General features: G+C 31.4%; 2 protein-coding genes across 2 annotated transcripts; both read left to right on the top strand.

The window, feature by feature from the left end:
• Positions 1–4,402: 4,402 nt before the first annotated feature.
• Positions 4,403–7,159, top strand: LOC101205220 (protein UPSTREAM OF FLC). Its single transcript, XM_004149009.3, has 4 exons — positions 4,403–4,753; positions 4,850–4,919; positions 5,006–5,845; positions 6,411–7,159. The coding sequence occupies exons 1-4, from the start codon at positions 4,528–4,530 to the stop codon at positions 6,595–6,597; spliced, it is 1,323 nt and encodes a 440-aa protein (XP_004149057.2). The 5' UTR covers positions 4,403–4,527; the 3' UTR covers positions 6,598–7,159.
• A 2,893-nt stretch (positions 7,160–10,052) lies between these two features.
• Positions 10,053–13,261, top strand: LOC101221250 (protein ALP1-like). Its single transcript, XM_004148991.3, has 2 exons — positions 10,053–10,472; positions 11,820–13,261. The coding sequence occupies exons 1-2, from the start codon at positions 10,340–10,342 to the stop codon at positions 12,851–12,853; spliced, it is 1,167 nt and encodes a 388-aa protein (XP_004149039.1). The 5' UTR covers positions 10,053–10,339; the 3' UTR covers positions 12,854–13,261.
• The last annotated feature ends 1,421 nt before the right edge of the window (positions 13,262–14,682 follow it).

Below are 14,682 nucleotides of genomic sequence, written 5' to 3'. Positions count from 1 at the left end.
TACCATTTAGACTATAGTGAAGTTGTGAAGTCGTGCAGCCACAATGTAATTAAGGAGTTAACTAACCATATAATTGGTGTTTTAGCCATGGTCCATGAATTCAATGAACTAAACAAAGAGTGGATCAGTTCACAACTCTACTCATGGAAGACCTCACACAACATACCTGATAATTTGGAAGGCAAAACTTGTAATTTATTATATATATATATATAATTTTGAAGATGGTTGAGAATCATACTACAACTTTTATGGAGAATCTTACACTAAAAAAACCAAGGCACTACATTCTTCTTAGGAGATGGAACGACGATTCTTCCCTCTTATTGACATTTGATTTTAAGATGCAACTTCATACTATCTAATATAATATCATAGTCCACAAAATTCAAATGGACATTCAATCCAATAAAAAAGAAATTGAAATCCAATAAAAAAAATAATGAATCTAAAAGAAGCACCGTCTTCAGTAACATGTTAAAAATCTCTCGTTAAAAGGCTAAAACTTTGCCCTTTTTATAAGATAGAAAATTAAAAAGTTACACTGTTGGATGATATTTGAAGAAACATGAGATGAGATATGATATGACGTTAAGTGTGGAATAAGTTTGTGATGTCCAACAATTCTTACCCTTTGCAAATGTAGTAATGATCTTTTAGACCTTACAAATGTAATAAAAGAAAAGAAAAAGTACATAGAAGTTGAAGGATGAAAGTTTGTTAGGGATATTTGTATGCAGAAGCTTTTGAGAGCATGATTCAAGGAAAAATGAACATGTGATGATCATTCTAATTTCCTTTCAAGAAAAAAGTGTTTCAGAACTATTTTTCCAATATTTGTTAGTTTGTTCATCCTAAATAATAGATGGAATATATGGGGGTATATTTGAAAATGGGATTCAAAATCATCTTGTATAAACTTGGATTCTATTTGGACAACTCATATCAAATGGCAATTAGGTCCAATATCAAATAAGCCCAAAAAACAACTCATTAAATGCCAATTTGAGCTAAACCCTAAGTTCAAAGATCCAAACAAAACTCAACCCTATAGGTTTAGAATCCAACGAAGTCCTAAGCCCAAAAGATTGGGCCAATTTTAGTAAAAGGAAAAAACAAACACAAATAGCTAAATTTCAAGATCTATTTTAGTAAAATAATAATGATAATAATAATTAAATAAGGACCATAATATAAAATTAAAGAAGTGTATAAGACCACACAATAAAAATTTAGAAAAAAAAAACATAAATATTTAAGAATTTGAGAATTAAAACTTTTGAGTGAGTGATTTAAGGTGTTGCTTCCAAGGTCATGCCCAAAAATAAGGGTATAAACTATAGACCTAATAATTGATCCACATACTCATATTAAATTCATTACATTTACCTTACTATTTTCCTTACAAACACAATAATGTTCTCTGTTCTTCACATTATAAATTTATTTTAATAAATATTATTGAACTTTTACATAGCCTTATTTGAACTTCCGATAGTTTAATGTATTCTTTTTCATAGATTATACAATGCTTCGAATTTAGGAGAGAGATGTAAATGAAATGAGATCACAACTAATGTAGAGGGATTATTAGGATAAAAAATATTGAAAATTACCATCTAAATCATCAAAACATACCTTATTTTCTCATGACTCAACTACAAAGTTAAAGATGATTAAGTTAAAAGAATATATGGGAAGGTAAGTTATTTGGTAGGTAGAATAGAATATTTGAAAACTTGAAATAGAGGTGGGGTTAATGAAAGAAAAATGGAAATAAAAGAGGTAGTTTAAGAATAGGGTCCCATTGCCGTCCCCCCTCCCAAATAGTCAAACTTTGTAGGCTAATACTCCTTCTCATTGGCACGTACACATCCCACGTGTGAATATATCTTCAATTTTCAAACTTTATGTAGTCAATAGTTTTTTTTATAAAAAAATAAAAAATAAAAAGAAGTCAGCTATGTGGTGCCACGTGGGGGGCTGTGATGATGATTATTCATTTCTAATAATTAATCAAAATTTTCCAAAACAAAAAGGCATAAGAATTTAAAGCGCCAATTTGTCAACTCACCTACTCCTCATACTCATTTCAAACTTTTTCAAACCAAAAAAACTTCTAAATCTCTATCTTAATTCTATTCTTTCAATTTAATTAATTAAACATCACCTTTTCACCTTTTCACCTTTTTCTTTTTTCTTTTTAAAAACATCCACTTTTTTTACTTCACTTTACCAAACATTTTTCTATAATCACCTAGTTTTACTTATTACCCATAGAGTTTCAATATTAATTAATTACATTTTAATAATAGTTAAATCTTTTGTAATTGAGTTTTCATATCTTAGTTCGATAAGAAATATTAGAATTATTTGGGTTGAAAAGAATTCAAAATTCAAATAATTAGGTTAGGTTTACCTGCTGTAAAGAAAAGAAAAAAAAAAAGCTGTTGTGAGGGTAAAATTAAAAATAGAAATAGAAAGATTTTGAAAAGTTACCTCAGGAGGAAAGAAATTGTATAAATTTTGGAAAAGCTTTCCAAGATAAAACCTTTCGGTAATACTTTTGAGTTTTGACCCCATTTGACATTGAAGAGAAAATAAGAAAGTATTTATCTAGCTTATAAATAATCAAAATTGAATGAAAGGAATTCAACCTTAAAATCCATTTCAAATTAAATACTTTATTAAAAGATAATATAATTAATTTAGCACTTTAAGTAAAACTTTATTGTTTTTTTGCTAATAATATTTTCCCTACACATTGATTTGACCCAAAACTCACTTTAAACATATGGAGTCAATCACATGTATTTTCTCTTCAATTTTTGTCAAACTATGCCAATTTGTCAAAGTAGGCCAAAGAAAGAAGAAAAAATCACAGATTTTGGATTTTCAAAACTAGAAAATTTTAAATGATTAATCAAACTCTCACTTTACACCAACATGACCCAGATACAAAATAATAATAATAATTTTAAATTTCAACCCAATTTTTACCATAATAATTAAACTCTTATAATTAAATTACATTCAAATTGTAAACAAAATAATATTTTGTCTCATTTATTGTTTTTGGTTCCAAGAGAATACATGTACAAGAACGAATTTTTATTTTCTCCATGATCGTGAGATATAAGAACATGAATTAATTAACATGACAACAAAAAATATATATATAAATAGTTAAAATAGGTTTAGATTAATATTAATCACTATACATTAATTCCATCATGATCTTTAAAATTAAAAGATATACACATATATATATATATGATAGATTCTTGGGCTTTCCATTTTGTATATAATAAGTCATTAACCTACCCGAAACTTAGAAGAAGAAAAAAAACTCATGTATAATGTTATCTATATTATGAATATTTTTTCAAAAGAAAAACAATACAAACAAACATATTAGACATGATGAGGGAGAGTTAGTCATTTCTAAACAACTTGTAAATCAACGGATATGAACATAATTTAGCTAACATTACATTTTTATAATTGGATTCAAGGTCAAGATTTCTAAAAAAAAAAAAGAATAAAATAGGAAAAGGGAGTATATATATATATTTGTCTTGAAGTCAATGATTTTAGTTTTAGCACTGATTCACTTCTTGTCCTTCCATATGTAGTGATCATATACAAATCTATTATTTAATTATCATTGTTGCAATTATGAATATAATAATGACCAAGTTTTCTTTCAAATATTTTATAAACATTGTCAAATTTTTTATACACTTTCTACTAAATTTTAATTATGTCACTCATTGACAACCAACAAGGTATTGTAAATAAATAATTGTTTAAAGGGATAAACAACAAAGTAGAGATTAGATAATATTTTGTCATTTATTTTTAAATTTTTAAGTGTTAGCCTAAATCTTGTATTTTTCGTTAATTTTTTCCTGATTTATATACGTTATTGAATCTAATTCACGAGATCCATTCCAAAGCTTATACTAAAACAAAAACATATCTGCACATTTAGATATTAAATGTATTCCTTTTTTGTTTTTAGAGAAATCATAATTAAAATAAGAGAGAGGGTGTGGCACGTGACCAGAAAGGTCGGTGCTTTCAAATTCTGATTTTGTTTCTTTAAAAATTATTAATAATTAGAACCTTTTTTTTATTATTAATTACGGATTAAGAGATTAAACGTTTGGCTAATACATGAAAAAGCAAAATAATGTATTTTAATAAACTCAAATAGTTTTTGTTTTCAAAATTTTGATACATTATATTATAATTATTGTATGGAAAAAAATTTAATTAAAAAAAATTAGAAATTTAGAAAAGAAGAAAATGGAAAATTGCCGTGAGAAAGGAAACAAACGGCGTTTAAAAAATGAAAACGGGGCCGTGTTCTTTTTGTTCTCTAGCTGTTTGTCCTCCGTATCTCCATTTTCTTTTGAATTCCCTCTTCTTCTTCTTCTTCTTCTTCTTCTTCTTCTTCCTTTTCTTCTTCTTCTTCTATATATAATACTCAAAATTTCTCATCAAGCTCTTCACTTATCAACAATGGCGGTCGCTTCCAGACCTACACTAACAGACCTTCATATCCCTAAACTATGGAAGGATCGTGACACTACCAGCCCCGAACGCACCAAAGTCTGGACCGAACCAAAACTCCGCACCTCCGACAGAAAAGTCCCCGTCGTTTACTATCTCTCCCGTAATGGCCTCCTCGAACACCCCCATTTCATCGAAGTCCCCCTTTCCTCCTCCGAAGGCCTCTATCTCCGAGGTTCCAATTCAATCCCCTTCTTCTTCTTCTTCTTCTTATTTGCAGTTTCTGTTTTATTCGATGGTTTTTTTTTTTTTTTGACTTTCTGTTATTCAGATGTTATCAATCGTCTCAATGTTCTTCGAGGAAATGGAATGGCTAGTGCGTATTCGTGGTCTTCTAAAAGGTTAATCTTTTTCAATGGCTGTTTATTTTGATTCTGTTCTTGTTGTTTGAGAATCTGATTTCTAGGGTTTGGGAATTTTGTTTTAGGAGCTACAAGAATGGGTTTGTATGGCATGATTTGTCTGAGAATGATTTCATTTATCCATTGCATGGTAAGGAATATGTTCTTAAAGGATCTGAGCTTCTTCATTCCTCTTTAGAAACCCGAGTTCAAGGCTCGGAATCTTCCAGGTCTTTAAGACCACCACCGGAGATTCATAAACTCGGTAGCGAAGATTCCGATTCACCGATTCTCTCTCGCCGACGTAATCAGTCGTGGAGTTCCGTTGATTTTCATGAGTATAAAGTCTACAAGACTGATTCTAGTTCTGACTCGTCGGCTAAAGCGGCTGCGGCGGATGCTTCTACTCAAACTGAAGAGAAACACCGGCGGAGACGACGAGCGACGAGGGAGGAAGAGAAGGAAACAGAGGCGGTGAATCCGACGGCGAGTACGGAGCTCAGTAGAGAAGAGATTTCTCCACCACCGTCTGATTCAAGCCCAGAGACTCTTGAATCTCTGATGAAAGCCGATGGACGTTTGATCATTTCCGAAGGCGCGAAACCTAATCGGACGACGGCGGAGAGTTTTCCAAGTGGTAGAATGAAGGCATCAGCGGTTCTGATGCAATTGATTTCATGTGGTTCAATCTCGTTCAAAGACTGTGGAGCTACATCCATGGATGATCAAGAATTAGCCGTAGTTGGTACCTGCAAATCAAGAGGTGGGAAAGAAGAAGGAACAAAAGGGACATCAATGGAAGCTGTGAGTTTCTCAGGGGTAAGATTGGAAGAGAAGGAATACTTCAGTGGGAGCTTAATTGAGACCCAGAAAGTGAAGGAAGTTCCAATGGGTTTGAAGAGATCATCTTCTTACAATGCTGATAGGTAAGATTTCTTTGATTCATTACTTTTCAGAACTCTGAATTATTATTATTGATTCTCTGCCTGAGATTGCTGGTCCACCATTGAAATTGAATTGAATTTGGCTGTAAGATTCGTACGGGATTAGGAAAAAGAAAAGAGAAAAAAAGTAAGATTCAAATCAACATTCATTTTGTTTTTAGCACAGCTATGGTTAACTGATGAACGTACTGTTTTAAACCCTTTTGAATTGTTTGTTTCCTCATCTAGCAAAACAAGAACAGTTGTGTGTTGTTTCATTCAACCCCATTCCATTTCATTTCTCTGTCTCATTGTTCACAGATTACCCGAAAATTTTGAGATAAATCTAAGGTCTGTTTTTGAAACGAGTTTGTAGTCTCAACCCACATTTAGATTGAGAGCTTCGGCTCTTTCTCAGACGTTCGACAATCTCATTCTAAAATCCACTTAGCATCTGAGACTGCTTTTATGACCTAGCCCAATTGCCTAGTTTGTATGGTTATGTTAGAAATACTCTAAATCTACATTGACACAATGTCTAAAGGAAACGAGTGTGATTAAATTACAGGGGATCACAGCTGGAAATGTCGGAGAAAGAGATCGAAGCAGCACTAGCAAAATGCATACCAAGAAAGCACAAGTCAGGCGTAGCAAATCCAATTAAGAAGGGGATCAACAACATAAGCGATGGTCCTTCCATTACAGCAAGCAATAGTCAACATGGAAGCAAAAGAGTCGACATAGAACAACAATGAGTGAGGTGATCGAGAAAGCGAGATTGACCCGATACACAATCCCTCCATTTCTGGCAGCTTCTAAAACACTCATAAAACAAAGAGAAAAGAAGAAAAAGCAAGCAGTCAGTCAACCCCCTTGTAATCATTCAAATGAGAAAAGATGGTGGTTATTGTAAAATGAGAAGAAATTTGATTAGTTTATTTGGGGTTTGTAAGTGGGGGAGTTGAATTATTTGCATTAATGTTGATGAAAAAAGGAGCATTAATCTCGATTGTGACAAACTTTTGTTTGACTTTGAAGTTAAAATGAACATTGAAATTGTGAAAGAGAGTTTAGGGTTTAGTTTTTGATAGTTTTGAGGAAAGAAGAATAGAATATAAGAATAGGAATAGGAATAGGTCACGGGTTAGAAATAGGGCCATCGGCAGTGGTTCAGCCGACAGTTGCCTTATTGGAGAAGAGAAGACGTGACTTCTCAATTGATCTTTTTTCTTTTTTTAATAGAAAACTTCGACCTTTGTGACTAAACAGTGATGCTCAAAGACAGAGTGTAATCTAAAATTATTCTACTTTTTGTTATTGTCAACGGTACTAAAATTGTATTAGCTAGCTTTGAAGGGTTCATGGTGGTTTGTGTTCACGCTCCTTTTGCTCTATTGTGTTTATGTTCATGGTTCATTATCCATTAGGTGCTCTTTCTTCCTCTCAATTGCCACTTTGAACTCTCATAAGTAGTGTTCATGGGATGATATCAACAATGAATTAATAACTCCTACAATATCTTTCTGTTAGAAATGATATTAGTATAAATCAAGAGTGAAGTTTAACTCTCGGGGAGTGGAGAGGTGATTGTTGTGTGTGGGTGTGGGTGTGGGTTTTCACAAGTGGGCAGTGTTTGCAGGAAAATAGAAGAGTCGTGGAGAAGAGAGGGGCTGCCATCGCAGCTTCTTCTCTGAATTTATGCTTCCATTCTATCGATGAGACTCTGTCTTTCTCTTTCGATTGTGACATTACCATCCTATTATTCACTGCAAAATTTACCTGCTTCTTTCACATTTTTCATTACTTTTCTTTTTTCCTTTTGGTTAATATATAAATTATATTTACATTGACAATGTGAAGATAATTAATAAATAAACACTAAATATTTTGTTTTTAAATGAGTCAAATGTCAGGTTAAATATAGGAAATCTGACCTATTACTAAGTAAATCATTAATTATATTTATAATTATTTATAAATATTTTATACACTACATTACTATCTCTAAAATTATTATTTATTATAATTAGTAAAATTATTATTTATTATTATTATCCACGAGATAACATAATTTAAATAATAAATGGGTTAACTTATTTGAAAATAATAAGTATAAAATCATAACATGGCATCATAAATATAACTATAAGAAAGAAAGAAAAAAAAGATAACTATGGAAGAAAAATACTCCATAAAATTGAGTTATATTTTAGGTAGAATATATTTTTATATTTACAAAATGGGGTTGTACAACATATTTTCTAAAATAAATATGTAATAGCAAGCAATGAAATTGGAAAAATGAGATAAAATTAGACAAACAATATTAGAGGAATTTAAAAATCGAAAAATGAAAAATATTGCCTTTCGTTTTCATCAATGACAAAATCAAATTAGCTATGTACTTTCATATGTTATGACAATAAGTTAAATTTGTAATTCATAAAAGATAAAACATGCAAAATAATAAGAATGAGGCACTAATAATGAGAGTTGTACGAACGAGAATGAAATTATTGTATGTATTTATAGGAAAAAGATTATATGAAGCTTTCAAATCAATGTTTTAGAATTTCCTTGAGTTAATTCTCAAACTAAATGGGGTTTGAGCATGAATTTGGCATGCCCCATACATTCATCAAAGGTAAGGTGGGCGCTTGGCCTAGACATAGCATGTCAATTTGCGACTTTCTTGGGCATTGAGTTTGAGTATAACCCATTTGTTAGAAAGAGAAAGCTTGGACCTTTTTGACCCGATTTTGAAATGTATGTATGGTTTTTAGCTCATTTCTTTTTCTTTTTATCTTTAATTTTCTTGATTGGTTTATAGACTCTTTTATAAGTCGATAATATGAATGTACATCTATTTGGTAATTAATAGTTTCTTTATTTTGTTGTTTGAGTTGAAAGGTACTTAAGGTTAATAGGGTAAAAAGGTAAAAAAAAAAAAGTCAAACCAACTAATAGAATTTAATGTGATTTTGAAAAATAAGAAAAGGCAAAGATGTACGTCACCATCAAATACAGCAGTCAGAAGGAAATATTTTATACCTATTTTATTTTGAAATCCTTCCATTCATTAAAACCCAAAAACATATAAAATTTCTTTATATATAATGAGTATTTTTAGCTGTTTTCGTGGGTTAGAGTAATTTCATTACTCATAAAATTTAAGGTAAATCAAGTCAAATAGTAAATTTGACCCTAATAAAATATATTTACTAATTTGGTTATAGCAAAATTTTCAAATTCTATCGATAATCATTCATATGTTTCTATCAAGATAGTGATATAATAAACTATCATTAATAGAATCAAAAAATTTAAGATATATAATTGATTAATGTAAAAGAATTTCTAAATTCTCTTGCTTATAGGAATATTTCTCAATATTAACATTTTTGTTGATATATGTGTCGATGAATCCGTAAAACTGAAATCTTAATATGGATATCAACGTTGATATTTTAATTTTCTAGACTTGGTGTTATAGTTTTAAAAGTTTTTAATACTTTTTCAAAACCTTAATAAATTACTTTTTTTAATTTGAAATGGATTTAAAGTCTTTCATATATTTAAAAATATTTAAAAAATAACTAAACTATTAGGAATCTCAATTTACAACATTGCTTCCATTAGGTCAATAACAAATCTATTTGAATTATTAATAAAAGTGTTAGAACTTTTAAAATTTAGAAACTTATTAAATATGAAATTAAGAGGGCATTAACCTATTAGATATTTTTTGAGTCCTTGGATCAGATGGAATTAAACAAACATAAAGTATTAAAGTATAAAGAATGAATATGTATTAAAACAAAAAACATAAGAGTAATGTCTTAAACAAAAACATACAACCCTTTATCAACTCTATTAATGAGTATCCAAAATGGCAACCACGATCATAATTGAGAGAGTGTCGAGAAGTTTGAGTTGAATGAAGTGGAGAAGAGTAAAGAAAATCTCTAGTATATGAAAAAGTTATTATATTAGATAAGTTACCAAACACGAACATGAATAAGTAAAGATATGACGTCTTAACATAAAAAAACACCTAAATTTCACTCCTTTTTTTGACTCAACAACTAAAACCACTCGTAGAATTGATCTTTATTATTTAAAAATGTAATTAGATGATCATAATTTTTTAAAAAATTGGAATGAATTAGAATTGGGAAGAGGCTTTTATGAAGACCTCCGCCGTCAGATTTGTCTCACAAAGCAAAATCGCCTTTAGCTCATTCGCAAACCCAAAACTTCTTGCTCTATCTCATGGACTACCACCATTGATTGGACCTTTTGTTCTTAGACTAATTTAAAGTTGGTTTCATTCAAAGGGCGGCCCTCGATCTTTCTCCATTGCATGTGCTACAAAACCCAATTCCTGTTTTTACCAAATTTGAAGAATCTGTGTGCGATTTTGTGGAATATTATGTGTCCTCTTCATCAATAACAATTTTTTATATTTGGGTTTTAATCACTCACTCGTTGTGGCTAATGGGTCCAATCAGAGGGTTGAGAAAGAAGAAGAAATTAGAGAGAAAGCTCGATTGCAATGGTACTGCTTCTGATTCTTCTGAAAAGGATGATGCTATAGATTGGTGGGATGATTTCTCCAAACGAACCAATGGTATTTCTATCTTGATTTTTTCTTTACTTTTAATCGAAGTTCTTCAATTGTAAGATCGGTTCTGTTTGACTATCGACTGTTTTGGAACAAATGATGTGAACTTGGTTGACTTCTTATCTGGTATGTAGAAAGAATTGACGGTACTGCATGTGCATTGGGAGGCTTGGTAATTATGTTAGCTTCGAGTCATTGTATAGAAGGGCAAGAACTTTTGTTTAGTTTCTATGAAGAAATATGTATGTTATGTGATTCTGATTATAAGAGTTTGAACCAGTCTGTGTTGTGGCCATGTTTTCTGAGATTTTGATCTGTTTTCTGAGCTTGTAATGTTTAGAGCTTGACAGGGGATCTCGTTTTGGGTTTGATGTGTTAGTGTTTAGTTTGTGAAGGGATAGATTATGCTGTTTGACTGGTGTAACTTATGACTTTACACCTTCATAAGCTGTATTTTGTATTCTTTGGTTGTCGAGAGCTTCTCGAATTTGTAACTAGTTGACCCTGATTCGACATTAGTAGTTTATTGATGATAGTGACGATATAGATCCAAAGCTATGGAACTTGAGTGTGAGTCTCTTTGTTGAAATGGAATGGCCTCATCTTTTTTTCATCTCTCCACACATTTGAGTGCTAGTTCTTTGAATTACAAGGATGCTTCTATATACCAGGGTGAGGGGTTTGTGTGTTCCTTCTTCAAACCTTTTGCTATGTATTGGCTGTCCTTCCTTCGTCAGGGTGATGACAATGTCCTCTGCCAACGACTACCCCTGAAAGTGAAGTCCAGACTCAACAAGAATGACACATATCTTGTTTAGGAATTCCTTCCTATTATCTTAGAGAATGTAGAGAATTTATGCTATTCCTCTATCGTATCTGATTCTAGCAATTAGATAATATAACTTCCACATATTTACTAAATTGTGTTTTGAAGTGTTGAGACAACTATAGTAGACTAAGATAAACTTATTGGACTGATGTAGAGTCGAGTGTGGATTGGAGAGTTAGAAACATAGATGTGGATTGTTAACGGAATGTAGTTATTCGATTAGTAGGCTATGTAAATCACATCAAATAATTTACATCCTTATTGCTTTGGCATTGACATAATGTCATTAGATTTTTTCTTCTGGTGTTTATCAGTTTCTCAAGTCTTCTACTTTACATAATTGAAAGCCAGCGAGTATCTATTTCCATTACACTACAGAGTGAAAAACTAATCATACTGGTCATGAATGTATCCAATGATTTGGGGATTAGCTCAGCCTTTTCTCCTCAAAATATTCTGGACCAAATTTCAGTGTTTTAGTTTGAAAATTTTGGTTACACTTTCTTGACCCCATTTCTATGCAGGTCTTCATTCTGCATCAAAAGGTTTGGATAGATTCAAATCCATTTTCAAGGTCTCCCGAAAGACTTTCGATTACATATGTTTGCTTGTCAAGGACGACATGACAGCTAAATCTGGTCATTTTACATTTTTGAACGGTAGGCCATTGTCTTTATGTGATCAAGTAGCTGTAGCTTTAAGAAGGTTGGGGTCCGGTGAATCATTAGTGACAATAGGTGATTCGCTTGGGTTGAACCATTCGACTGTGTCTCAAGTCACATGGCGATTTGTGGAGTCAATGGAAGAAAGGGGGCTTCACCATCTTCATTGGCCTTCAAACGAAGTGGAAATGGCTCAAGTGAAATCAAAATTTGAGAAAATACAAGGACTCCCTAACTGTTGTGGTTCGATCGATACCACTCACATCACAATGTGTCTGCCTGCTTCGGATCCCACAAGTTATGTGTGGCTTGATGACAAAAAAAACCACAGCATGGTTTTGCAAGTGATTGTAGACGCAGAAATGAGGTTCCGAGACATATTAACTGGATTGCCTGGAAAATTGTCGGATTGGTTAGTTTTCCAGAGTTCAAACTTCCACAAGCTTTGTGACAAGGGGGAGAGGCTGAATGGGAAGAGGTTTGAGCTTCCCGACAGATCGGAAATCCGAGAATATATAATTGGAGATTCCGGCTATCCTTTACTTCCTTATCTTGTCACTCCCTATGATGGAAAAGAACTCTCAACATCAAAAACTGAGTTCAACAAGCGACACAAAGAGACTCGGTTGGTGGTTCAACGAGCACTAGCAATGTTGAAAGAACGGTGGAGAATCATTCAAGGAGTGATGTGGAGACCCGATAAACATCGGTTGCCGAGGATCATTCTAGTCTGCTGCTTACTTCATAACATTATCATTGATATCGGAGATGAAACGGAGGAGGGTGAAGTTCCTTTGTCTATCGAACATGACGTTGATTACAAACAACAGGTATGTGATGTTTTTGACTCAAAGGGTGCATATGTGAGAGATAGATTGTCTTTGCTGTTCATATGAAACTGAGAGGCTTGGTTACCATATTTACTATTCTTTTATATTCTACAATGTTCAAATGATGAGATTAAGTGCCAACATGAGGTCAGCTCAACTGGCACCTATGTACCAAAGGATAAGAGGTTTCAAGTTCAAATCTTCCATCGCAAATTGAATTATGACTCCTTTTCAAAAAAAAAAAAATTATGGGATTAAGCTTCTGCCGCATGTACATATCATCAATTGATGCTTTAGTCATTTATTGGGGAGTGATTGATGAATTGATTCAGGTCCAATGATCTGAAATTTGTCTTATGAACATTGAAAGAGGGAAATTACAAAACACACAAGTTATTAGTATATGAGCTGTGGTTTTTGTTCTTTTGCTGTGAACAGTATGGAATTACAGCGTTACATGCAAGTTTCAACTCCTATCATTTTCATTTTGCCTGCCTGTTTGCATTTTTCTTTTCTAATTGGAATAATTTTCTCTCTTTTTTATTTTTTTTGGGAGCTTTGTTTCAAATAGACTCTAAAAAGACCATTAGTCAATTGCTTAATAAGAGCTGACATGACTTGATATGTGGGGTTGTAGAATCGAACAGTTGGCCTCAAGATTGTTAATACACTCTTCATGGCAATGGAGATATATATATATAGATATAGTTATAGATATCATAGAAGTTCAAATATCAGTGGTACAAATATGTTATATAATAGAAGTTCAAATATCAATGGTACAAATATGTGGATGTCATAGAAGTTCATATATGAACCACACAAATATTAGATTTAAAACATGATACAATTAGGATTTCTATTATGTCAAACATGAAATGGATGCATTTTTTTCAATGAATAAAAAGGAATATAGATTATCAAATTTTAGGAGTCAAAATTGTCCAAGTGAGATTTAAATGGGTAATTATTTAAATATATTTACAGATGTAACAAATTCATATTCTATCAACCATATATGTTACCAGAGAGAGAAAAATTTGTAGGTGTTCATCTTTTATAGAATCTATTAGATTTGAAAATGTTTCATTTAAACTTTAACTTTTGTTTCTCCTTGAAATTTTCATTTTTATAATATACTAATTAAACTTTTAAGGACTCTCCAGCAATAAGTTGATTATCATGATCTTATAAGTTGATTATCATGATCTTATATTTGAGTTGTAAATTATTTCAAAATAGAAAAAGGGTAGTAAATTATTTACTACACGTTATAATCTTAGAATATAATTTTAGAATAGTTTAGACCTATCCTTAAATGTTATATCACGTACTAAATTATCTAAATTTATAAAGTTTTCAAGTCCTTAACAAGGCCATTGTTCATTAATTTAACTTACCTAATGAAATATGACAATGGGCCAACTGTTTTTTAATGCAACATTTATGATTCTTTTTTAGCATAAGAACACATGGGGTGAGAGATTTGGACATTTGACTCTTCTATTAAAAATCTAAATTATTTGAGTCTTTATGATCAAGTCTAAGATGTTGGGTGTTGATGAAAACGTTGAATTCTCAATTTCTTTTAGAAATTTTGTAAAACATTTAAATATTAAAAATATTGTAGGTAGGTTTTAATTTTTTAGATAAAATAGAAATACATACGTAACTTTTTATGAACACATTGAAGTATCGATGATAACATCAATATATCACATAAAAAATTTAAAAACTTGATATTAGTAAATTTGTGAAGAAAAATAAAATCTAAAACAAAAATAAAACACATTTGAAAGTTCAGATTAGAGAAAGTATGAAAATCAGTAAACACATGTTTAACTTACAATTTTATTATTATTATTACCATTCGAAATCAATATATTACATACTTT

The sequence above is a fragment of the Cucumis sativus genome, chromosome 1, assembly GCF_000004075.3.
Source record: "Cucumis sativus cultivar 9930 chromosome 1, Cucumber_9930_V3, whole genome shotgun sequence".
Lineage (NCBI taxonomy): Eukaryota > Viridiplantae > Streptophyta > Magnoliopsida > Cucurbitales > Cucurbitaceae > Cucumis > Cucumis sativus.
Note: the sequence above shows the minus strand (reverse complement) of the source record. Positions and strands in the feature narration are given on the sequence as shown.